At 45.1% G+C, this 26004-nt stretch overlaps 1 protein-coding gene across 1 annotated transcript in view; it reads left to right on the top strand.

Annotated features, from left to right (window-relative positions):
* Nucleotides 1–521: 521 nt before the first annotated feature.
* The window catches only part of PID1 (phosphotyrosine interaction domain containing 1), a 113327-nt gene continuing 87844 nt past the window's right edge, over nt 522–26004 (top strand). Inside the window, exon 1 of the mRNA XM_068280506.1 lies at nt 522–658. Coding sequence (XP_068136607.1) covers nt 629–658 — 30 coding nt within the window. The 5' untranslated portion in view covers nt 522–628. The remainder of the gene's footprint in view (nt 659–26004) is intronic.

Below are 26004 nucleotides of genomic sequence, written 5' to 3' on the forward strand. Positions count from 1 at the left end.
CAGGCATTACAATGATGTGCAATTTTTGCTGTAAGAATTTAACACTCTTTGCTGTCTGCATATTGAAGACCATCAGGAGTAGCAAATTGCTTTAAGATCTGTGCAGCACTTATGTAAATGTATGGCAAGTTCTATGTGGATGTTTCCTTCCCTTGAAGATGTGTACAGATATGCTGCGACGCTAATCGGAGCGTGAAGGGCGCTAATACTCGGCATTCTATACACTGGAACCAGCAGTTGTCAGTGTGGTCCCTCTGCTCGCCACTTCTCAGCATCACATTGGTAACCACGTTACTAAGGTTACCGCAGACCTGTGTCTATCGACTACTAGAGCTGAGGAGCGCCCATAGTCTATGCCCATCAGACGGGAGGGGCTGGAATAGACTTGTAAGCCCCGCCCAAAAGTGGAATCACTGCAAGTGCTGCGGGAACAGACAGGGGCGAGAGAGGACTGCGATACCAGCCGGAGGCGGGGTTATTGGGAGATCGGGCGGGGTTTCCAGTGATGGCGGGGTGGAGTTATCAGGAATAACGGGGAGGAGAGCTGCTGTGTGTGAGGGGAGCTCCGGCCTTGGGGTTCGCAGTCTGCAGACGGTGTGAGGAGGAGTGAGAGCCGAGCGGTGAGGAGATGTGGCAGCCGGCGAGCGAGAGACTGCAGGTGAGGGGCAGCCGGGGCTGGAGGCTGAAGGGCAGCCGGGGAGGCTGGCGAGCTTGGAAAGGAATTCGCTGGGCGCTTCTATGCATTCTAACGCTCCATTGGGAATAGTGGAGTGCACAGCTGAATGGCTGGGCATGTGTATGAGCCTAGGCCGGTGTCCGTGCAGTCATGTTGCAGTGACAGGCTGCAGACGTCTGCCTGGCTCAGTGCTGGGCACAGGGGCACCACTGCTGGGAATGGGCTGTGCATGCTGTGGCCACAACTTCTGCGCTCTATTGGAGTACTTGGACTTGTAAAATGGGCTTTCATCTACAATGGGATATGCTGATAACTTCATTATATAACATTGGCTTGTTCCCTCTGTTGTAAACAGGCTGAGCTGCATATTGACTTGCAATACATGTTGCATGCAGTGATTCTTGGTTCCCCAAAACCACAGATAGGATATTTGACTTCCCCCTATTGACCCTAGACAACAATACATGTACTACACCAGTGTTTCTCAACATGTTATTGGTATGTACCCCTTTTTAAAACCTTGTACCCCCTAGCATAGTAAACATTATCACAAGTATCCCTTGACAAATGTATATTTTAATGTAGTACATGATGATTGGTTCTAAACAAATTCCAAGCATTTACTATTGCTTTTAATTAGCTAAAATACTAGTTTGGTGTTTTTTTTTTTTTTTTTTTTTTTTTTTAAATAAGATTTATTATTTTTTAAAGCTCTGAATTTGTTATACTTGGTTAAGTATATCAAGCTTGAGTACCCCCTGGGGTACGTGTACCACACGTTGAGAACCTAGGCATTACACGATACTAAAGGTGGCCATACACTGGTCGATTTGCCATCATATCGACCAACAGATCATTCTCTAATCGAATCTGATCAGAGAGGGTTCGTATGGCTGCCTTTACTGCAAACAGAGTGTGATTGGTTTCATGCTGAAATCGATTCACAATCTGTGGAGCTGCCGCCGCCCCCCGCCAGCTTACCTGCTCCGGTGCGAGTCCCCCTTTGTCCCCGCTGCTCCTTCTCCTGCTGGGTTCCGGTTGGCTTCACTTCTTCTTTCTGTCCGGGGATGTTTCAACATTAGAGGGCGCTCTACTGTTTAAACTTCCTGTCGGGACAGGAAGTAAGTGAAGCCAGCGGGGACTGAGGGGATACGCGCCGGCGGAGCAGGTAATGTATTGCCGCTAGCGTCGATCATCGGGCATTTGAACGCCGCTATCGAAGCACTCCCGATCGTTCTGTCAGCGTTGGCGCAACGATTTCACAGCAGATTCGATCACAGTGACCGAATCTGCTGTATATTGGCGAGAAAATCGTTAAGTGTATGGGCCCCTATACATAGACGTATGACTATTGGCTAGTACACACCATACAATTTTCTGTTAGATTTTTCTGTAGAGACTGGTCATTATCTCTGGTGCATTGTCTTCTGGTTATCTCCTGCTGAGTAGAACAATGTCTAAATGCTCGGCAGATAGATGGTTAGATCGATAATTTCCAAAATGTTAGAAATTATCAATTGGCAGGTAAATCTAACAGAAAATCTTACACAAAATTGTATGGTGTACATCGCATATGGTAGATATAATGCTGGGTACACACGGTAAGATTTTTCGTGCGATTTTGCGACCCGATAGTTTTTCCACTCGATTCTGCGCTCTATTCTTTTATCTTCATTTGTTGTTCTTATCTTTTGCCATTCACCGCTGTGAGAAATCGAGCGCGGAAACGATCGGGAGCAATATTGGACATGACAAATTTTTATCAATTGGATCCATCTATAGCACTGAATATCGTACCGTGTGTATTAGGCATAAGTTTGTGATCTCTTCGGAGGGACAGTTAAGTGACAAGACACTATACTCTGTACAGCAATGTGCTACTAAATTCTTGGTGATTTGTTTCGGGAGACCATTTTAATTAGCAGTGATTGCTGTACGGACGTGCTTCATGGCTAACCGTCTGTCCTATACAGACGGGATGTGGGAGGAGGCAATCTTCTGTAGGGACAACAATAAAGGGGCTAGTTCACAGTGCCTAGTTGCGTTGCAGAATAATTCTGCATGTCAACTCACTGCCCATACAAGTAGTCCCCAACTTACGAACGACCTGCCGATACGAATGGTATGGATTCTGTGTTTGCATGGGAACAAGTCAAAAACATTTTTGGTTAATTGGACTTGTACCGTATTTTTCAGACTATAAGACTATAAGTGCGTCTTATAGTCCGAATATACTATATGACACACACACACACACACACACACACACACACACACACACACACACACACACACACACACACACACACACACACACACACACACACACACACACACACACACACACACACACACACACACACACACACACACACACACACACACACACACACACACACACACACACACACACACACACACACACACGAATCCAAAATTGAGCGGCAACTGCTCCAGTTCTCCCTACAGCTTGCCTGTCTCCTCTCTGTCAGTGGCTGACATCTACATTCCCCCAAGCCTGGCAGACATTGGCGATCCACCCCCAGCACAGCGCACATCTGCACCCTGCCGCATGGCGGACATCGGCAATCCACTCTTGTATGGCTGACATCGGCACCTCACCTCCAACCCCCCCCCCCCCCGGCATGGCGGACATCACTGATCCACCCACCGTACATCAGCGCTCCTCTCTTACCCCCACATCACTAATCCATCCACCGGACATCGGCGCTCCTCTCTTACCCCCCCCCCCCCCGCTTGGTGGACATCACTGATCCACCCACTGTACAGCGGACATCGGCGCTCTCCCCCCCCCCCCCCCCCCGCATGGCTAACATCCCTGCTTCCCCCCCCCCCCCCCCCCCCGCATGGTGGACAACGATTCACCCACCGTACAGCGGACATCAGCGGGTTAGCCCAGCTCTGAACCCTGAACCTCCTCCTACGTGGGGATGGAAATGGTTGCGGCGGGAGATCGAGTAGCTCATCATGTGAACTGTAAGATCTGGGGACAGAGCGCATCACCTCACGTGACCACCCGGCAAAGCATCTAGATAGGTGAGAGGGATCTCCTGTGATTATACCCAGTGTAGTGTAGTTGTGAGTGTACCTAGTGTAGTGTATCTATGATTGTAGCAAGAGTAGTGTTGTTGTGATTGTACTTACTGAATTGTAGCAAGTGTAGTGTAGCTGTGATTGCATCTAGTGTGGTGTAGCAAGTGTAGTGTAGTTGTGATTGTAGCAAGTGTAGTGTATTGTTGCTGTTATTGTACCTATTGTATTGTAGCAATTGTAGAGTAGTGCAGCTATGATTGTACCTAGTGTAGTGTAGGTGTGAGTATAGCTGGCATTGTAGGTGTGAGTGTAACTGTGAGTGTAGCTGGGAGGGCAAGGGTTAGTGTAGCTGGGCAGTGTAGCTTGGATAGGGACAGTTTTGGGGAAAAGGTGCAGAAGACGCCCCTGCACTATAGATGCACCAGGTTTAGTTTTTGTTTTTTTTTCCCCCAATTTTTGCCCTCTAAACCTAGGTGCGTCTTATAGTCCGAAAAATACGGTCGTTTTTAAGAAAATCAATTTTAAAAAAATTCAAAGAAAAAATGGCTTTTAAACTTGTATAAGCAGGCAGAGGTGACACAGAAGGGGACACGGGACGCACAGGGGTGCACAGAAGAGGTATAGGGGACAGAAATGGCACAGTGTTCCGACTTAAAGTGAACCTAAACTCAGGACATGTATTTTTTCCTTTTAAAATAATACCAGTTGCCTGACTCTCCTGCTGATCCTGTGCCTCTAATACTTTTAGCCACAGCCCCTGAACAAGCATGCAGATCAGATGCTCTGACTGAAGTCAGACTGGATTAGCTACATGCTTGTTTCAGGTGTGTGATTCAGCCACTATTGCAGCAAAGAGATCAGTAGGACTGCCAAGCAACTGGTATTGTTTAAAAGGAAACATCCATATCCTTCTCAGTTTAGGTTCCCTTTAAAAACGCATTCAGGTTAAGAATGAACCTACAGTCCCTATCTCGTTAGTTAACTGGGGACTACCTGTACAATTATATGGGCATGTTCACAGCACTGTGTTGTAGCAGACTGCATTATTCTAACTCTCTGCATATGTCCAGTCTCCATTGCTGTTCATACTTACAGTGGTTTGCAAAAGAATTCGGCCCCCTTGAAGTTTTCCACATTTTGTCATATTACTCCCACAAACATGGATAAAATTTATTGGAATTCCAAGTGAAAGACCAACACAAAGTGGTGTACACGTGAGAAGTGAAACAAAAATCCTACATGATTCCAAACATTTTTTGCAAATAAATAACTGCAAAGTGGGGTGTGCGTAATTATTCAGCCCCCTTTGGTCTGAGTGCAGTCAGTTGCCCGTAGACATTGCCTGATGAGTGCTAATGACTAAATAGAGTGCACCTGTGTGTAATCTGTCAATACAAATACAGCTGCTCTGTGACAGCCCCAGAGGTTGTCTAAGAGAATACTGGGAGCAACAACCCCTGAAGTCCAAAGAACACACCAGACAGGTCAGGGATAAAGTTATTGAGAAATTTAAAGCAGGCTTAGGCTACAAAAAAGATTTTCAAAGCCTTTAACATCCCACCGAGCACTGTTCAAGCGATCATTCAGAAATGGAAGGAGTATGGCACAACTGTAAACCTACCAAGAGAAGGCCGTCCACCTAAACTCACAGGCCGAACAAGGAGAGCGCTGATCAGAAATGCAGTCAAGAGGCCCATGGTGACTCTGGACGAGCTGCAGAGATCAACCGCTCAGGTTGGGGAATCTGTCCATAGGACAACTATTAGTCGTGCACTGCACAAAGTTGGCCTTTATGGAAGGGTGGCAAGAAAGCCATTGTTAACAGAAAAGCATAAGAAGTCCCGTTTGCAGTTTGCCACAAGCCATGTGGGGGATACAGCAAACATGTGGAAGAAGATGCTCTGGTCAGATGAGACCAAAATGGAACTTTTTGGCCAAAATGCAAAACTCTATGTGTGGCAGAAAACTAACACTGCACATCACCCTGAAAACACCATCCCCACTGTCAAATATGGTGGTGGCAGCATCATGCTCTGGGGGTGCTTCTCTTCAGCAGGGACATGGAAGCTGGTCAGAGTTGATGGAAAGATGGATGGAGCCAAATACAGGGCATCTTGAAAGAAAACCTCTTGGTGTCTGCAAAAGACTTGAGACTGGGGCGGAGGTTCACCTTCCAGCAGGACAACGACCCTAAACATGAAGCCAGGGCAACAATGGAATGGTTTAAAACAAAACATATCCATGTGTTAGAATGGCCCAGTCAAAGTCCAGATCTAAATCCAATTGAGAATCTGTGGCAAGATCTGAAAACTGCTGCCCATCTAATCTGACTGAGCTGGAGCTGTTTTGCAAAGAAGAATGGGCAAGGGATTCAGTCTCTAGATGTGCAAAGCTGGTAGAGACATACGCTAAAAGACATGCAGCTGTAATTGCAGCAAAAGGTGGTTCTACAAAGTATTGGCTTAGGGGGCTGAATAATTACGCACACCCAACTTTGCAGTTATTTCTTTGTAAATAATGTTTGGAATCATGTATGATTTTCATTCCACTTCTAACATGTACACCACTTTGTATTGGTCTTTCACGTGGAATTCCAATAAAATTGATTCATGTTTGTGGCAGTAATATGACAAAATGTGGAAAACTTCAAGGGGGCTGAATACTTTTGCAAACCACTGTATTATAGTGTGCGTTTTGCAAAGGTCCACTGTTAATCCAGCTTTAGTGCTATAGCAGCCAGGTAAGAGCTATGCACTGCATTGCAGTGCACTGACACTTTCTACAGAACTTTCAAAAGTACATTGACAAAATTCATGTCACATGAGCTAGCCGTACAAGAATATATTTACTATTGAGAAGTAGCGATTTATTTACCAAATTGCACTGCTTGATCTTAATTAGACTGCATCAGAACAAATCTGATAATTAAAGCTGCTTGTGCCTCTGCTAGTGTCATATTACTTTATGCACTACAAAGCTATCGCGCCATCAATCCCCTGCCACCCCCCCCCCCCCCTCTATCGTGCTCTTTATTAATAAACTATCCAAAAGGATTGGAAAACTATTGACTTTAATATTGAATGTTAATAGATCACTAATGCACTAATAGAAATTGTGCATGACTGCTTTAACTGTCCCTCTGAAAAAGCTTGTAACACTGAAACTCACTATTTCACCAACTGTAAGCTTAACTTATTTTATATTTCTTGAGACACTACTGTTCTCGGCCGAGGTGAATGGTCTGGGCCAAGAATCTAATGCTGGGCATACAAGGCTCCATTTTGCTGCTCGATTCTTCCGCTCGATCAATTCCCTGCTCGATTCCGCAGGCGATTCTGTTATAAACTTATCTTTTTGCATTATGTTCAATGCGGAATAGAGTGGCGAAACGATCAGGCGGGTGATCGAACATGTCGGAAATGATCTTATCGAGCCATCAAAATTTCTCAGAATCGAGCCCCCCCAAGGGTTCCTTGAGTACTCTGTAGGGGTTGTTCCTTGGCATTTTTCCCCATTGTGGAGGTTGGGAGAAGTATGGTAGAGAGCACACTATAATAAGGGGCACTGTAGAAAGAATTCAATTCAGAATAATTATGAGCTTATATAATAATTGTGAGCTAGAATAATGAGACATTATAATGCAGGGCGCTGTAATAGGGGGTAGAAACATAAACAGCCATACCAGCTTTTAAAGGGAACCAGAGCTAAAGTAAAGAAAAGATTCTATACATACCTGGGGCTTCCTCCAGCCCCATACGCGCTGATCGATCCCACGCCGCCATCCACCGCTGCCCGCAGCTACAAGAACCGGCTCCCGTCACTGATGTCATTGGAGCCGGGCTACGCTGGAGAAGTGCGCTCTCTGCGTATCTCTCCAGCGGCTGCTGCAGAGATGCGCACTTCTGCTACGCTAGACTGGCTCCGACTGACGGAAGAGCGGGGAGCCGGTTCTCGTAGATGCGGGCAGCAGTGGATGGCGGCGTGGGATCGATCAGCGCGTATGGGGCTGGAGGAAGCCCCAGGTATGTATAGAATCTTTTCTTTACTTTAGCTCTGGTTCTCTTTAAAGACCATGCCACCCGTAAAATAAATTCAGTGGTTCCTTGAGATCCAAAAAGTATTTGCAGAGTTCCTCTAGGGCAGGGGTCTCAAACTCGCGGCCTGCGGGCCATTTGCGACCCTCGATACAATATTTTGTTGCCCTCGCTGGCAAAAGCTTCCTTATAGTTCGCTTCAGTGCTCCCAAGTAATCCGCCGCATCCCTGCCGCTAAACAAGGGCTGCAGAGCCCCCACATCGCCCGGGGGGCAATCCGCCGGCATTTCCTGGAAGGGGCAGAGCTTTCAGCTTCAGCTCTGCCCCTCCTGACGTCAATCGCCGGCTCTCCCCGCCCCCTCTCTGTGAAGGAAGAGTGAGAGGGGCAGGCAGGTGATGCGCCGCGATTGTGAAATTCCTTATGCGGCCCAGCCTCATCCTGACTTAGCCTCCTGCGGCCCCCAGGTAAATTGAGTTTGAGACCCCTGCTCTAGGGTAAAAAGGTTGAGAAAGGCTGCTGTAAAGACTCCTCTTGCCATCCTCCAGCTCCTGGATCCCTGAAGAAATTTGAAGATTAGGGCTGTGCTCCTCTTTAGGAATGAGGACTTTCGTACTGCGACTGCGCAGTACGCTGCAGGCACTTGTGCGCAAGCGGCTATTGCGCTTGTGCACGAGTGGTATCAGCTTACTGCGCAGTGACCTTGCTTACGGGGGTGCAGCACGGTCGTGCTCGTGCAGAAAGAGTAGTGTGGCCTGAATCTTCCAGAGGGCCCTGGTGAGCAGCGGCAAGGACACGAGAAGCAACTACAGTATCTAGAGGCTTTGCTCTTTTGTCAGTATGTGCTTGATACATACCTATGTGGAGGGAAGGCTCTGGATACCATAGATAGAGCCTTCCAGGCCCTCCGTCCATTCTGTCAATACTGCGCCATCTACCGTTGAAGTTTTGCGAGCAGCTTCATCTTTGGCACACCTCTGGCAGCCATACTTGCATCCCGGAATACTTCTGAAGATGAGCGGGGTATACAGTACAGATGCCCTTGTCCTCGGAACCACTCAAGGATGTGAGTAGTTCTGAAGGTTGCCCAAGAGGTTACAAACAGATGTTCAACCAAGCAGTTCCAATAGCTACAACTGGGGATGCTGCTTCAAGGACGAGCCAGATGGAGAAACAGGAAGGTTCTATACTATCCAGCAGGGCTGTGGAGTTGGTACAAAAAACATCCAACTCCTCAGTTTATGAAACCTCCGACTCCAGGTACCCAAAATGGCTCCTCGACTCTGACTCCTTAGTCTAATACTTACCAGGGCTGTGGATTTGGTACAAAAAGCACCAGACTCAAACTCCCACCTCCGCCTCCTCAGTTTATGAAACTACCGACTCCAATTCTGACTCCGGGTACCCAAAATTTCTCCGACTACGACTCTTTGACTCCGACTCCACAGCCTTGCTATCCAGAGGCTACCCTCTTGGGTAAATCTTAAACCTGAAGTGATTTTTCCCACACTTAAATTTTATGGTAGCCACAAACTTCTAGATTATTATAATAAAAATGCTAACATTTGTACAGTGCTTTTCTCCTGTTGGACTCGAAGCGCTCACGAGCTGCAGACACTGGGACGCGCGCAAGAGGCTACCCTGCAGTGTTAGGAAGTCTTGCCTTGAACTCCTTACTGATTAGGTACTGATCCTAGCCAGGATTTGAACCCTGGTCTTCCATGCCAAAGGCAGAGCCCTTAACCAGTACACTATCCAACTACTGCCAGACATGGGAAAATGATCAATCTGCTTCCGACTGGAATCTGAACAGAAAGGGATCCAATTCCTTCCACACGCAGCTTATAAACCTAATGGGAAATAGTAGTAGGACACCTGTCTGAAGTAACAGTTGCGTCTTCCTCTAGTATTGGTGTTTGGGTGCACCCAAATACAGTAAATTCTTTGTATACAATTTTCCAACTGCTGTAAAATGGCGCAGGGAAATTTGGGTATGCCATGTGCTGCCATAGGCCGTAATATGAATTACGGTTGTAGCGGCGCTCAAACAGTAATTTGGGCACCATCTAAACACAGCATCAAAATTACTTTAAAAACCGTGTAGTTTGACCACCAGCAATAGCTGGCAGCCGAATTATGTCTTAGAGCTGGTCCACACTAGGTCCGGAAACGTATCCGTGGCTGCGTTTTTCAAACCTGATGAAAAACGGAGTCCCGGATACTAATGTTCAAAGTAGCAGCCAGCCTCACCCAAGTAAAAAACGGATCTGTCTGCGTTTGCGGGGACCCGTTTTCAAAACCTGAATGGAAGGTCCGGATCTGCTGCATTTTCACGCAACGGATCAGGACCACGGATACACGCAGGGGTAGTGAAAGCAATGAGAAAACGCATCTCCAGCTCCACAGGCAAAAAACTGATGTTAAAACGGATAGCCTGAGCTTTATGATTGGCCCAAAAAATCCTACCACTCCTTCCTAATGATAGAGACGTTTTCTGTCAGGGAAAAACCTGAACGGAAACTGATGCAAAACTGATGCACTTTCATCAGTTTGCAGTACGGTGGGTACTTCCCCTAATCTTCCCCGGATCCGGACTGCAGTGTCCGTCCTGCAACTGTGTCTAGTGTGGACCTAGCCTTACCCCCTGAGTACATGGTGGCCTGGAGAGAAGGGTAATTAACACCACTGGGACTTCTGCAGGAGCAGCGTGTGCTGTTTTCTGGCTTCATGTAACAATTTTTAAAAAAATAAAAGCTGTCCAAATAAGGTGCGTGGGTTTTTTTTTTTTTTTTTTTTTCTCGTCTTTATTCTTGCACACTGGGCAGGCTAATTTTTATTTATTTATTTATTTTTCTCTCCAGCAGTGCAGTGTTAATTGTATCAGATTTACAAATCGCATGCCTACAATCGCCAACACCTAGGGCTTATTCATACAATGCAAATTTGTGTATGCATTCCTGACTCGCGGTATGTGCAGTGCATTAAAATCCAGACCGCAAATTTTATTTATTTATTTATTTATTTTTTCGGTGTTGTTCCTTTATGCACTGTTTGAATGGTTTATCTAAAAATTTGAAACTTTCAATACAATTTTTTGAAAAAAAAAAAAAAAAAATAACCCAGACCGCAGTGGCCGCAACACAATAGAACCAAGCTGTAAAATGTGTGCGCTGTGCAGTATAATGTTCCTGGCCACGTTGCATCACAAGTCGATGAGCTTTTATGTTATCATGCAGATCATACACTATGTGCAGAACTGGTAGTTATGAGAATTGCATCAGACTCTTGTAAGCTTCAGTGTTCTCAGTAGGGCTGTGGAGTCTGTACAAAAAATCATCCGCCTCAACTCTTCGCAAGAGTCCCTCCCACCCTCTGGAACTCCCTTCCACCGCCTATCAGACTTGCTCCTTCCTTTAACGCATTCAAGTAAGCCCTCAAGACCAACCTTTTTAAAGGGAACCTTAACCCTGGCACCAAAAAAAAAGTTTCACTTACCCGGGGCTTCCCCCAAGCTCCCTGCAGCCGTTCTGTGCCCTTGCCTCTACTCGAGTGTCCTCCGGTCCCCGCTGCATGTTAGTTTAGTTTTCGACTGACTGGGAGTTGCCCCCCGGCCATGCGTATTCTACTCCACCTTGCCACAGTCAAGCGCGTCCTGCGCAGGTGTATTACACTTGCGCGGGACGTGCTTGATGGCGGCAAGGTGGAGAAGAATATGCGTGGCCAGGGGTCAACTCCCAGTGGGCTGAAAACTAAACTAATGCCATAGCACACTCAGAGAGAGTGAGGGCACAGGATGGCTGCAGGGGGCTTGGGGAAGCCCCGGGTAAGTGAAACTTTTTTTTTTTTTTTTTTTTTCCTTTTTTTTTTTTTTCCTTTTTTTTTTTTTTTTTTCCTGAGTTCTCTCCTAGGTCATATTTTTAAACTTATTAATAAAATGCCTTTTTAAGCCACCAGAAAGCAAGAAAATACTCAACATGCTTGATAGTACTTTTCATCTACTTTTCAGTACTTTTTCAGTTGAAAAGTGCTGGGAAGCGATTTTAACTAGAAGATGAAAAATTATCTTCTTGGAGAAAACTCAGGAGAAAAAGGGAATTGCATATGGGCCCATAGTGTGTCTACAGTCTGACTGTACTTTTAAAACCACAGACTCTGAATCCAGGTGCCCAAAATTACTCTGACTTCTCGACTCTGGTTCTCAGAGATTCAGTCTTTGCCTTTACCCCTGCATTGTGAATAGTGGAGATGATGTAATCTGTGCAGCAGCAGCTCCACACAGACACTGAAACGCGTCTCTGTAGGCTGTTGCACTCTGATCACATGATCAGAGAATGTATTTTTAGCTGTCTTATATTAAAAACAAAAAATTAACATTTTAAGCCCTTTTTATTCAGCTATTAGATCTATTACGATAAGTGCCTGGAACTGGACTTCAAGGAAAGGTTAGCTTTTCTGCGTGCCATAACTTGTATCATGTTCCCATTTCACCGTAGTTTCTAGGAGGGGGAAAAAAAGTTGGCTAGTTTAGAGTTAATTTATTACGGCAAAGTTAATTAGCTAATGTGTATCATTTGGTGACGATCTGGCAGTGTATGCCTCACATATAATATTCTGGGGCCGTTTCATAGATGATGTGTTCATCTTGTGGGACGGCCCCAGGGACATGTTTCTCGAATTTGTTGGCGAATTAAACCATAATAATATCGGTATGTTCTTTACCCATGAGATCAGTCCTATCTCTGTAGATTTTTTTTTTTTTTTTTTTTTTTTTTTTTTTTTGGATGTGCATATTGTTAAAAACAATGCTGGTGGGTTAGATACGAGCATCTTTCAAAGACCTACAGCAACTAACTCCTTATTGGCGTGGGAGAGTCATCATCCTGAGCCCCTGAAACGAGGAATACCGAAAGGTCAGTTCCTCAGCTCAGAGCGCGGAGAAATTGCTCTGATCAGATAGAATTTGATAAGGAATGCAATAATCTACAGAAAAGATTCAGAAATAGGGGGTATCTACCGAGAGAACGGAATTGTTACGCCCCAAAGAGAAAACACAATCAAACTCGGGTGCGATGAGAATTATAAGCACCTATACAAGGCAATCGCCAATTATTAAGAAAATAATCAATACACATTGGCCCATTCTTCAACTGGATCGTGATTTGAAGAGTTTCATTCCCCCCTGTCACAGGAGCCCTAGTGGTCTGACCGCACTTAGCCTTCTAAACGGTGCCAGCGCACAGATCGTTCGAACTCTGGTCGCAGTCAATGCGCAGGAACCGTTAAGAATTAGCCGCAGACAACCCAGAAGGGAGCCTGTGAGACACGGGTAATTACAACGTACACACGATTCCACGGTATCTGCCACCACCACTGGTATGGGCCAGTGGACCCGATTTACTGACTGACTAGTCCTGCGAATAAAACGGTTAAACACACTGTATTCTGTCTAGCAAACAACAAACAAACAGTAGCGTATCTTCAGAGACCCGGGATCAGTTCTGTGTGTGCTGATAAGCAGAGTAGCGGACAGTGAATGACTTGGAGAAAGTCGTTTATTCACGCAATATAAATAATTAATATAAACAGACAATTATTAAAATCAACAATTATTAAAACAGTAATAGCCAGTATAAAAAATAAAAGAAGGGAGAAAAATACTTAGTTCCTGGAAAGATGTCCTTTTTGTGGGAAAAATCAGAGTTCTGGGTTTCAATCAAAGTTCAGAGTTCAGACCAGGTGGATGCCAGCATATCCTCAAGCTGGCACAGATGAGTTCAAGATGTTTCAGGGTGGAGGACACTGAGTTTGGGTCCTCTGCCATTCTTATGCCCCTGATTCAGTAGGAGGGAGTGAGGGCGGGCCCACACACCCTCTTAGAACATGAGATGAGTCCTCCCCTTGTCCTGGGAACCAGAAATCATACCTTAACCATATATGGGCTCTATCTCACAGAACCGTACAGGTCAGGGCAGATTTACTAATATTTTCAGGTCTGCCTCGATGTACCTAGCAGCCTGATACCAAACATGAGGAGTGGGACCCTTGTGGTATCAGCAGGGCACTTTCGAACTGCCTAACTGGCAGTCTTTCCCTCAGAATGGTCTGAAATTTCTTCAGAACCAGCGCCAGATAGGGCCAAGCATGCTCTGTTAGTTTGGAGGGTCTGCCAGCCTGGCAACACAGAAAATATGATACATATAGCAGTTTATGGAATATGAGATACCCCTGGGATTGATAGCAGGTCATTCCCAGGCAAAGGCTCTTTGAAGTTTGGGGCAGCTAGCTAGGTGTCAGCTCCCCTGCTGGGAGGGAGCCAGAGGGTCTGGCTTTTCTCCCAACTAGATTGCTTCTGTCATGGTCTCTACCTGATGGATGGGCCATCAGCACAGCTTGAAGCCAGGGACTCTCTGGGCCCAGGCTCATTAGCATATCAAAAGAGCCATCCAGCAGTTGGGCTGGTGCTATCTCTCTGCTGAAAAAAAGACTTCAGCTGCCCCTACACACTCAACCCAGATTGTATCGATTTGAAGCGCAATCAATGCAGAGAATCGAGTGCGATCGCTTTTCCTCACGGGCTGTTACAGGACGCGCCTGCGGCCCCGCAACCGTCCGTGACACCCCCCCCAACCCACTTATTACTTATAGAAGGGGAAAAAATCTGGGCAATACATTGGTACACTCTTTTCTGTCTGAGAAATCTGCGAATCACAGAGAAATTTAATTACAAGAGAAAGACCTGGTTAGATCACAGACTAAATGGTATGCACAAATGTGGCAAATGTAAGGCCTGCCCCCATGTATCTAAATGTAGAGATTTCATTGCACCTAAAAATGGCCGGAAGTATGACCTGTTGGATTTTTATAATTGTGACACAGAGGGGGTCATCTACGGCTACGCAATCGAGTGTTCCTGCCCATTAATGTATATTGGAGAAACCACGAGGGCAGTCAAAACAAGGATTCTAGAACATCTGGGCGACATAAAACACAAGAGAAACACTTCTGTTGTCCGCCATTTTAATGATAAATATGGAGGGGACATTGGGACCTTCAAATATTGGGTAATACAGGAATGGCATTTGGGACCTAGAGGAGGAAATCTAGATCAAAAACTGAGGCTACTGGAATCCAAGTGGATATACAGGTTGGGCACTCTCAGTCCGGAGGGCCTCAATGAAGGCTTCACCTTCTCACCCTTCCTATGATATATATTTTCTATAGGTAGTTTTGTTGCCAAGTCGCTGTGCACATAGGTCTGGCATTAGTCTGCTAACAGTTTTAACATCTAGGGTTAGTCCGTAATCCCCCTAAAGTTCTTCTCTTGACATACTTACCCAAGGTAGATCTATCAATTTCTAGTGCCATCCTTTGTACATGTACTGTATGTGGAACAATAGCTTTATATCATGTGTTTTGTATACATCTTATTCCCCCAATTTTTCTATACTAATATTGATATATTGGTGTCTATATATGGAAAGTTTTTTTTTTTTTTATTCTGCAGGGTTCATTGTGTACCATGATGTAGCGTTGTAACTGCCTATCCCCATGCCGCTGCTGTTAATACTAGGCGGCACGCTAGGGGGAGGCTGCTGACGTAGGCCCCTCATCGTAGTGTGTAATGTAGGGGTGTTACCATGGTAACGCTTTATCCCCGTGCGTCTACCATAGTACGCAATACGAGGCCTCTCGAATAGAGGATGTGACGTATGCGCCTCATTGCGTACTATGTGGAAATATTTCCGCATACATCATCGAAGGTACTCGTTGCCAATTGGTTGGTGCGCAGGAGAGGGGAGATGTACTTTGAACCAATCAGAGTGCTCCCTTCACGGAGCGAGTGTTTGTTAGTGTCTCCTAAACATGAACATGATAGAAATGTTGCCTAGTTCCTCCTTATGCTTTTAGCAGATCTGGAGGTACGATCTCATGTATTTTGTGTGAGTGTACGATCCTTTTATGGGGGTCATTGCAAACGCATGGTTTTATATGTATCCAAAGTTTCATTGGTGGATTATGTGATTAATGTGATTATGTGATTACTCTGCTCCAATAGAGTGCTGGCCCAACAAGGAGGAGTGTCGGGGTAGGTTCTAGGGGAGGTGGTTTTCAACCACACCCCCTTATAGGGTATATAAGGAAAGCAAACTGCCATATGTGTTTGGCTGCTATGATATGATGAGCCTATAGGCCATACTCTATCCTTGTATAATTATGTAACTTTGCACCTTATCACTAATTGCACTTTGTCACTTTACCCTTTGAAAAAGCTTCGTTTAGGAGTGAAACATGACGGGTTGTTTGGTGGGGGTTGTGTGATTTTAATAATTTATCGGTATTGTCATTGGGCCTGGGTTACTTAGTGACCTTCCTATTACTGACGAAGTAGGCCCTGCTATACCTCAGAGTATGTATAGTGTCAGTCAGACTACCTTTTTTAATTTACCGTACTTTTCGCCAGGGCTGTGGAGTCGGTCCAAAAATCCACCGACTCCGACTCCTTAGTTTAGGATTCCACCGACTCCGACTCCACGACTCCGACTCCTCTAATTTGCATATTACAATTTTGTTGATTAAAAGTATGTAACATGAAATTTGTCTCTTAACTGCCAACGCTTAGGAATTTTACAAGACAACTGAAGTGAGAAGGATATGTAGACTACTATATTTATTCCCTTTAGACTAAAACTAGTCCTTGGTAAGAGTACTTGTAAAAGGTACAAACCGGAACAAAGAACATCTATCAGGCCCTAGGCAATGTAAGTGTGGGTACATGTAAGAATGATGTGCAGGTACTCTGCAGGGGAATGAGGAGATTGTAACAGACAACACCTCTGTGTTCAATGTGCACAGCATTCTCAGTGGATTCCCTGCAGCTCTGTGGGGAGTGCATATGTAGAGTATAGTACTACTGTGTAACAAAGTAAACCTGAGACAGATGAAATTAAAGTTTTATACATACCTGGGGCTTCCTCCAGCCCCCTTCAGGATAATCAGTCCCTCGTTGTCCTCCTCCGCCACCTGGATCTTCTGCTATGAGTCCAGGTACTTGAGCCAGTCAGGCGTAGTGCGCATGCACACACTCCGCCGCCAGGAGCATACTACACCTGTGCAGCACTATTGCGCAGGTGCAGAATGTTCCTGGCTGTGGGAGCGGCATGCGGCCGGACAGCGCTGACTGGCTGAATTACCAGGACTCATAGCAGAAGATCCGGGTGGTGAAGGACAGCGAGGGACTGATTAGCCTGAAGAGGGCTGGAGGAAGCCCCAGGTATGTATAAAACTTTACTTTTCATCCGTCTCAGGTACCCTTTAATTTGTAGTCACCAAACCAAATTTTAACAACATATCAAATTATTTGATTTCATCAGCAAAGGGAGTGCATACATTTGCATAAATCAGCATCAATGCAGAATTATTTCCATCTCGTTGACCATCTCTATTAGTGACACAGCTACACATCAGGCTTTATTCTTACAGCATAGATGTTATTTAGTATATATAAGAGATTCCTGTGTACACATCATATATACAGTCACAATCAGATATGTATATCTGACCTTAAAAATACGGGGACTGCTTTATTGAAGCAGCACAAGTAACTAATTTTGATTGGTTTATTTCATTTTTGTGGACTAAGCACAGCTATTACTGTATATATACTGTATATATACATTATTTTTAATGACTATTGTCTGAGAAATAGAACATTTTATCATATTTTCTATTTTAATTACAGTTTAAATTCATTAGGAGTCGGAGTCGGTGCATTTTTTCCCGACTCCGACTCCAGGCACCCAAAATTGCACGACTCCGACTCCGACTCCACAGCCCTGCTTTTCGCCGTATAAGACGCACTTTTTCTCCCCAAAAAATGGGGTGAAAAAGTCCCTGCGTCTTATACGGCAAAGGCAGGGAATCCCTGACTTCCGAACGCCCGCCGATACGAACCGCCGCTATGTCGGGGATTCCCTGCCTATTTCCCCCTGTGCCTGGCTCCCCACTATGTGTCTATCCTCCATCCGCCCCCAGCTTACATGTCTAAGCCCCCGCTTACATCGCCGGGTCCCCCCTGTGTATGCAGCGGCAGCGGGCAGTAGCTTACCTCCTCCATCTTGCCCGCGGCGATTGAAGACATCCGGCTCCTGTGGGCGGCTTCCTCTACTGCCGGCTTCTAATGACGCGTCATCGATGACGCGTCATTAGAAGCCGGCACTAGAGGAAGCCGCCCACAGGAGCCGGATGTCTTCAATCGCCGCGGGCAAGATGGAGGAGGTAAGCTACTGCCCGCTGCCGCTGCATACACAGGGGGGACCCGGCGATGTAAGCGGGGCTTAGACATGTAAGCGCGTGGTAGGATAAACACATAGCGGGGAGCCAGGCACAGGGGGAAACATGGGGGGGGCAGACCAGAGGACACAGAGGGGGCAGACCAGAGGACACAGAGGGGGCAGACCAGAGGACACAGAGGGGGCAGACCAGAGGGCACAGGGGGGACCAGAGGGGGCATACCAGAGGACACGGGGCAGACCAGAGGGCACAGAGGGGGCAGACCAGAGGGCACAGGGGGGACCAGAGGGGGCATACCAGAGGGCACAGGGGCAGACCAGAGGGGGCAGACCAGAGGGCACAGGGGGGACCAGAGGGGGCATACCAGAGGGCACAGGGGACCAGAGGACACAGAGGGGGCAGACCAGAGGGCACAGGGGGACCAGAGGGTGCAGACCAGAGGACACGGGGCAGACCAGAGGGCACAGAGGGGGCAGACCAGAGGACACAGAGGGGGCAGACCAGAGGGCACAGGGGGGACCAGAGGGGGCATACCAGAGGACACGGGGCAGACCAGAGGGCACAGAGGGGGCAGACCAGAGGGCACAGGGGGGACCAGAGGGGGCATACCAGAGGACACGGGGCAGACCAGAGGGCACAGAGGGGGCAGACCAGAGGGCACAGGGGGGACCAGAGGGGGCATACCAGAGGGCACAGGGGACCAGAGGACACAGAGGGGGCAGACCAGAGGGCACAGGGGGACCAGAGGGTGCAGACCAGAGGGCACAGGGGGGACCAGAGGACACAGAGGGGCAGACCAGAGGGCACAGGGGGGAGTCCACAGGACACAGGGTAGGAGACCAGAGGACACTTGGGGTAGACAGGGGGAGATAAGGACACATGAGGTACACAGGAGGACACCATTTGGGGGAGGACATGTACAAGATGCTCCTGAAATATGGACGCACCAGGTTTAGTTTATATTTTTTTTCCCTGTTTCTTGCCCTCTAAACCTGGGTGCGTCTTATATTCCGGAGCGTCTTATACGGCGCGAAATACGGGTATTAATAAAAGTTAAATTTTATCTTAGATTAAGTGTAGAGGGATATTTTGTTGAGTGTATCATTTGGTGCGGTCTTCTGTTGGGAGACATTAATGAATGTTATGGGTGTTATTATGTTGTTGTAAATGTTTGCCAGAACACGGATGACTATTTGTATGTCGCATGCTATTAGCATTGATGGATGCAGTTGCAATTGCTGAGGCCTGTATATCTATGCTGTCAGTTCTCAAGTATTCTAATCTGAAGTGTGTTTTGGCAAGCACCTAAAATGCATTCCTCAGTAAGTATCTTTATGTGAGACTGTTCAGTAGACATCACTTTTTGATTTAAACAATTTTTTTCCCCAGGTTGCTATTTTAACTGTTTCAGCATTTTCATATAAACCTCGCAGCACAGATGTTTTCCCTGGACCTGTGTAGGAATTCAGTGGCAGAGCCTGTTTGTCTACGTGTAAGCTCCATAGTTAGAGATTTGAAACCAGCTTGTACCGTATATGTCTGTTCAGAAGCCTCTATATCGGCAACAGTGGCAGCTCAGTGTGTTCCCTGGCCTAAAGTAGTAGCATCAGCAGGCTGGCATTGGGTAAAGCGGCAGCTCTGCCCACAGAACTCTCTGTCTTTCAGCTGGGCTGCTGCTGGCTATTGGAACACCATGAAGGAATTTTAGCTGATAGGTGACATTACTCTTAACAAGTTATAAGGTGATATATCTTTACCTGGAATCTTGGAATGTTTTAACACCTTAAAGCAGCAGGGACAGCCATACTATCCCACGGAAAAAAACAGATATGTTGGTAGATAAATACTTGTTTTGCTTACATAGCCTATGTATTGTACTATTCATGGTTTTGATTTCAGTGAATTTTATATAGTAAATAAAGAGAAAACTGTTCCTGGCATTTTCCATTTTTACTTCTTCTGACTGAAGCCACTCCTGATGTTATTTCCTCCCTTATTTTTCTCCTAGAAACTGCACTGTCATATCTAGCTTGCCTTGTAAACACATGTGAGCGCAGCATGGCATGTTTCAGCAGCTTCTCCCTTCTCGGCCTTGTGTCACACTGAACTGCATTCAGCCAGTAAGGGAGGAGCAGGAATGTGGGAGGGGTGATGACAAGCTTCCTTCTTGTAGGCCATGTACCAAATAGAGCCAAGCTGACTGAGATAAGATTTATTACAGCAGAAACCTTCCTGATAAGTTTGGAATGCTTGCAATGCAGGGTCAGGGTGCAGGCTGCATAATAAACAGCGCAGTGGGTAAATGGGATTTAGTTTTGTGGCTGACAATCCCGCTTTAAAGATGTTTGAGGGCTTTTATTTTTTTGTAAACTGGCTTGCTGTGTGAATGTCAGATGCAGCTTGGCTAGATTGCTCTTTGGACTGTACTTCTACCTAAATACTGTCATCACTCACATGTGAAGTCTGGGAGGAGCTGGGAGTGGAAAAAGGCAAGTCTTTTAGATCCTGCCCACCTCCTCTGTGCTGTCTAATGTGACTTAGATTACTGAGGCTGGGTGCACACTTGTCAGTGCGAGAAAGATCGCGTTTTCTGTCATGTGCAATTGCATTTTCTATATATATATATATATATATATATATATATATATATATATATATATATATATATATATATATATATATATTATAATTTTTTTTTTTTTTTGTGTGCGTATAGTTCCTTCATAAGAATTACCAGTTTTGTTTTTGTTTTGTTTTTTGAGCAAAATTCCAAGCAAAAAGTTTGTTTTGCACATAGTGGCTTTGAATTAGTCCCATCATTCCTTCTTTATGTGAGCTACATCCGGAAGAGTAAGAAAAACAATCCTTGTCAAACCCTATGACTAGCTACAATGGACATATTGGCATGGTCTGAGGGGCAGTTAGTGGCAAGACTTTATGCTCGGTAACATAGCTGTGGAAGATGACAGCTCTATATAAATCATTGTAATTATTTTTTTATTATGCATGACAAGTATTTTAGGAAGAGATATTACACTGACATACTAACTACTGCTCTGGATTTTTTTCATGTGTGGATTTGATGTCCAACAGAAAAATATTGGATTCTTCTGCTTTGTGAGGACCTTTTTGCTGAGGAAAATCTAGTATAGAGTATATGGAGGTGTCTCCATGAGACAGGTAAGAACGGTGCAGGAAATGTGGGTGCTTTATGCGCCGCCATAGGCTGCAATGTGAATTACAGCCATAGCAGTACTCTGTTAATTCAGCTGCCAGCAGTAGCTGGCAGCCAAATTATATAATTTCCCGGAGTCCACGGCGGCCTGAAGGGGGAATAGTAATTAACGCTGCCAGGACTTTTGCAATAGCAGGGTCTGCCATTTTTCGGCTTTACCCTGCATCCGAATTTCCCGGCATGTTAATTACATTACATGTCCCCCGACATCTCTGGCCACCCACTAGCCATCTGGGATTAGTCACGTCTGTCGTCTATTGTTGTGGTAACTTCATCATTTTATTTTATTTTGCAGCTTGGTGCTGCTTGCGTGTTTTTTCCCCTTTTATCTTCCCATAGAACAGAACACACTGTCTAGCTGTGGGCCTAGTAGCGTGTCTTTACAGTGCTCATTACTGGTTCTCAAAGAGATTCCTGAACTATTTTGTATGTACTTTCTTTCCAGCAAAGCAATACAATTTATGTTTGACTGGTAGGAGAAGTCCCTTTCCTCTTCACAATTCATAGGCTTGCTCTGTTCTCTGTTTTGCTCTCTATGGCCTGGTGCACACCAAAAACTGCTAGCAGATCCGCAAAATGCTAGCAGATTTTGAAACTTTTTTTCTTTTTCTGTATCGTTTCAGCTAGCATTTTGCGGTTTTGTGAAGCGTTTTTGGTGTAGTAGATTTCATGTATTGTTACAGTAAAGCTGTTACTGAACAGCTACAGCTACTGTAACAAAAACCGCCTGGCAAACCGCTCTGAAGTGCCGTTTTTCAGAGCGGTTTGCGTTTTTTTTCCCCTATACTTAACATTGAGGCAGAAACGCATCCGCAATCCAAAATCTGCAGCAGCCCGGGAGTATGCGTTTCTGCAAAACGCCTCCCGCTCTGGTGTGCACCAGCCCATTGAAATACATTACCCTAGCGGATCCGCACCCGCAAGTGGATCGCAAACCGCAGCAGAACCGCTCTGGTGTGCACTAGGCCTATGTTTAGATTTCCTGGTCAGCATCTTCCATGTACAAGTTCAATAATCAGAAAAGAATCTATAAGGCCTAGTGCACACCGGAGCGTTTCCGCTGCTGTTTGCGATCGGCTTGCGGGTGCGGATCCGCTAGGGTAATGTATTTCAATGGGCTGGTGCACACCAGAGCGGGAGGCGTTTTGCAGAAACGCATACTCCCGGGCTGCTGCAGATTTTGGATTGCGGATGCGTTTCTGCCTCAATGTTAAGTATAGGAAAAACGCAAACCGCTCTGAAAAACGGCACTTCAGAGCGGTTTGCCAGGCGTTTTTTGTTACAGTAGCTGTTCAGTAACAGCTTTACTGTAACAATACATGAAATCTACTATACCAAAACCGCTACACAAAACCGCAAAACGCTAGCTGAAACGCTGCAGAAAAATAAGAAAAAGCGTTTCAAAATCTGCTAGCATTTTGCGGATCTGCTAGCGGGTTTTGGTGTGCACTGGGCCTTAGAGTTTGTCCCCATCACTGGTCACATAAACCACTTGAGGAGATAATGTTTTGGGGTAGAGCTTCTGATCTAAATCACTTGAAGACAAATCCTTTTTGTTTTTGCAAAAATAATGCATTTCCTCATTGTGCTATGATGAGAAGCGGCTGGTTACAGTGGAAACACTATTAAAGTTTTTTTTTTTTTTTTTTTTTTTTTTTTTTTTTTTTTTTGCTGTTACTTTTAACAGGATTGTTGTGTTTGGTAATCACAGCAATCATGTCGCTGGTATTTGGCTGATTGGCTCCTGGCACTGTTGTGAGCACAGTGAGTCCAATTCCAGCTTCTGTTTTAGCATCTGACATCTGAGATTCTATCCATATATTTGTGTGTATTCTAAGTACAGCTACAGAGTCACTATGGCAGTAGCATTTAGTGAGAGCGTAATTCACTATGGGTACATCTGATAACGCATGTTTGCTACTATGGCTTGCATCGTTATCTCAAATAAAAAAAAAGGGGGGGGCTTACTTTGCAAATCATTTAGAACCCAGTTTTGCATGTAGATGGTACAACTACAACATATCAGATGCTGAAACTGAGGAATTTGTGCATCATAAATATACCTTCATATTGAGCAGAAGTAATCTAAAAAAGATAAGTGGAGCGCTCCATAGTGTAAAACCGGCTACGGCGTGATCTGACAAAGGCAGGGATGCCGAAACGCCTCATCACGCTACAGGCACGTTTAGACGGAGACCACTCCCCCCGGTAGCGAGAGGACTTTCCACACGAACGGACGCTTCACTGCTGGCCACAGCCTGGCGGTGCCCACGCTGCTGAATGGAAGACGTGTCTCCTGATTGTACTACATGCGTCATTTTTACTTCTATCTTGTAAGTAGAAACTTACTTGCGCTTATTAACTTTTTGTTTGGTTTTACACTATGGAGCGCGCCACTTATCTTTTTTAGATTACTTCTGCTTGACACACCCCTAAAGGAGAGCAGCTCCATAATTTGTGTGACCTACTTGAGCGGTGTGGACTGTCTTTTGGGAAGCGCCAGACAATTTGTATTGTTTTTGTGAGCATACCTTCATATTGAGTTTGGTGCCAGCAACACATCTCAAATTGGGATAGAGGGGAAACAAAATTAAAAAAAAAAAATAGACGAGCGCAATGGAGTGCTGGGAGGGGAAATAAAGCGCACAAACATTTGCGTTTTTTTGTTTTTAGGTGTGAATGAGGCCTGATAGTTGTCCCCTGATAACAGCCAAGTGCGTTTTGGGAATGTAGTATATTTTGCAGTATTTCTTTAACAGCAGCACAGCAGAATGTGTTGTCTAGAGAAGGAATGCGGCTCCAGATGTGCTCTGTTTGTTGAGGTTGTCATGTGACTGCGCAGTGGTGTGGGTAATGAATGTATGGAGTAGGGGAGAGTTTCACTTTTGACAATGCGGGCACATTGAAGACACTCTGCCTGTTTTCCTCCTAATGGCAATGATTGCACAGATTGCCATCTTTGGATTTCCTCGCCAAGGTAGTTGAAGCTATTTATTTCACATAAGGCTTCTGTGGAAACTTTCCATCAACCTAAAAAGTCAGAAATATGGGAACCTTTTTCAAAATGAAGAAAAAAATTCAGATATTGACTATAACAGGGCTTCCCGCTGGAATGTTCACCTTTTAAAAATGTGCCTAGAAATGTGTCAATTTCTGATTTTTTTTTTTTTCGTTTACCATCAAATAGGTTCAAACATGTTCACCTTATGTTTGTGGGTAGCTATAGGAGAGTAGAGAATCACTGCAAAATACATTATTTTTTATTTTTTTTATTTTTTTTTTTTTATTGCTGTTCCCCACAAATAAGCCAAATGCCAGCCTAGTCTATGGACTCCTGCCTCTTTCTTCACCCCAGAAATAACCCCGTGTGCACAGCCTTGTATTCATGTCTATGAATGGACCAGTAAGCGCCACAGTCTTTTGGATCGTTCCACCAAGCTTAGGCACCTGGAAGCCCTTTGGTTCATTTCATCAGCGAGTTGCTTTATGGTAGTGTGCTGTCCTGCTCAGCGGACTTTCACATTGTGCTGCCCTGCAGTTACGTTTAAAGTGAACCTCTAGACTAAAAATCTACTCAGCGCACTGAAAAGGCTTGGTGTTTCCTTAATAGTTTCACAGCATCAGAGCTTTGTTTTTTCTTATCCAAGCCTAATTTTTGGCTGTACAGAATCTAAGCTCCGCCCCATCAAAGAAACTGTCCAGGCATTTTCCCCCTGATACTGTGCAAAGCATGATGGGATTTCTGATGATGATTTTGTTGCCTAGCAACTGGGAGGAGTGGTCAGGATACAGGACAGTTGGAACTGTGCCTCATGCTCCCTGTCGCCTCCTTTCAACCAAAAAGATGGCTGCCTCATTACATCACAAACATTTGCCTGTTCTTTTAAAACATGGTGGGTAAGAGATTATATTACCTATCTATTTTAATTAACATAACTAATGTAACTTAATGACAGTATGTTTGTTTAGGCTGAAGGTCCTCTTTAAGTTGACGATGCATATGTATGCTTATACTTGAATTTTTATTTATACAAGGGTCAAGAGAAGTCTATACTTAGAAGTCAAGAGGAAAGTGGAGTGTTTCAGACAAGGCTGTGGAGTTGGAGTCGGCGCAATTTTAGGTACCTGGAGCCCGAGTCGTGGTTTCATAAACTGAGGAGTCTGAGTCGGGATTTTTTTTTTTTTTTTTTTTTGGTTTTGTGTGTGTGTGTGTGTACGTACCAAAGCCACAACCCTGGTAAGAATTAGACTAAGGAGTCGGAGTCGAGGAGTCTGAGCCATTTTGTGTACCTGGAGTCTGAGTTGGAGTCAGTATTTTTTTTTTTTTTCTTTTTTTTTTTTTTTATACAGACTCGACAGCCCTGGTTTCAGAAGCAATAAAACTGTCAAAGAAAGCAGCCTAGCTTGTAGAATGTTTCTTGGTGGTATTATTATTATTATTATTATTGATTGATTTTTTTTTCCTGCTAAAAATTCTTTTAGTTATCAGACAGTTGCAACCCTCACTTGGGTCATGTTGGACCTCCCCTCCATAATAGTCCAGTCAGATATGACTGATTGGTCCATTTTCAAGCTGCATAAAAAAAATTTTTTTTATTTTTTTTGACATAATTATTTGGATCAACTTGGGATTATTTGCATCTCATTGACCATACCTAGTGGTCAACAGTGTGAAATATGTTATGTACTACCAGTAGTTTTGAACCTGCCCTTCCTA

This window comes from Hyperolius riggenbachi, chromosome 4 (genome assembly GCF_040937935.1).
Source record: "Hyperolius riggenbachi isolate aHypRig1 chromosome 4, aHypRig1.pri, whole genome shotgun sequence".
Taxonomy (NCBI): Eukaryota; Metazoa; Chordata; class Amphibia; order Anura; family Hyperoliidae; genus Hyperolius; species Hyperolius riggenbachi.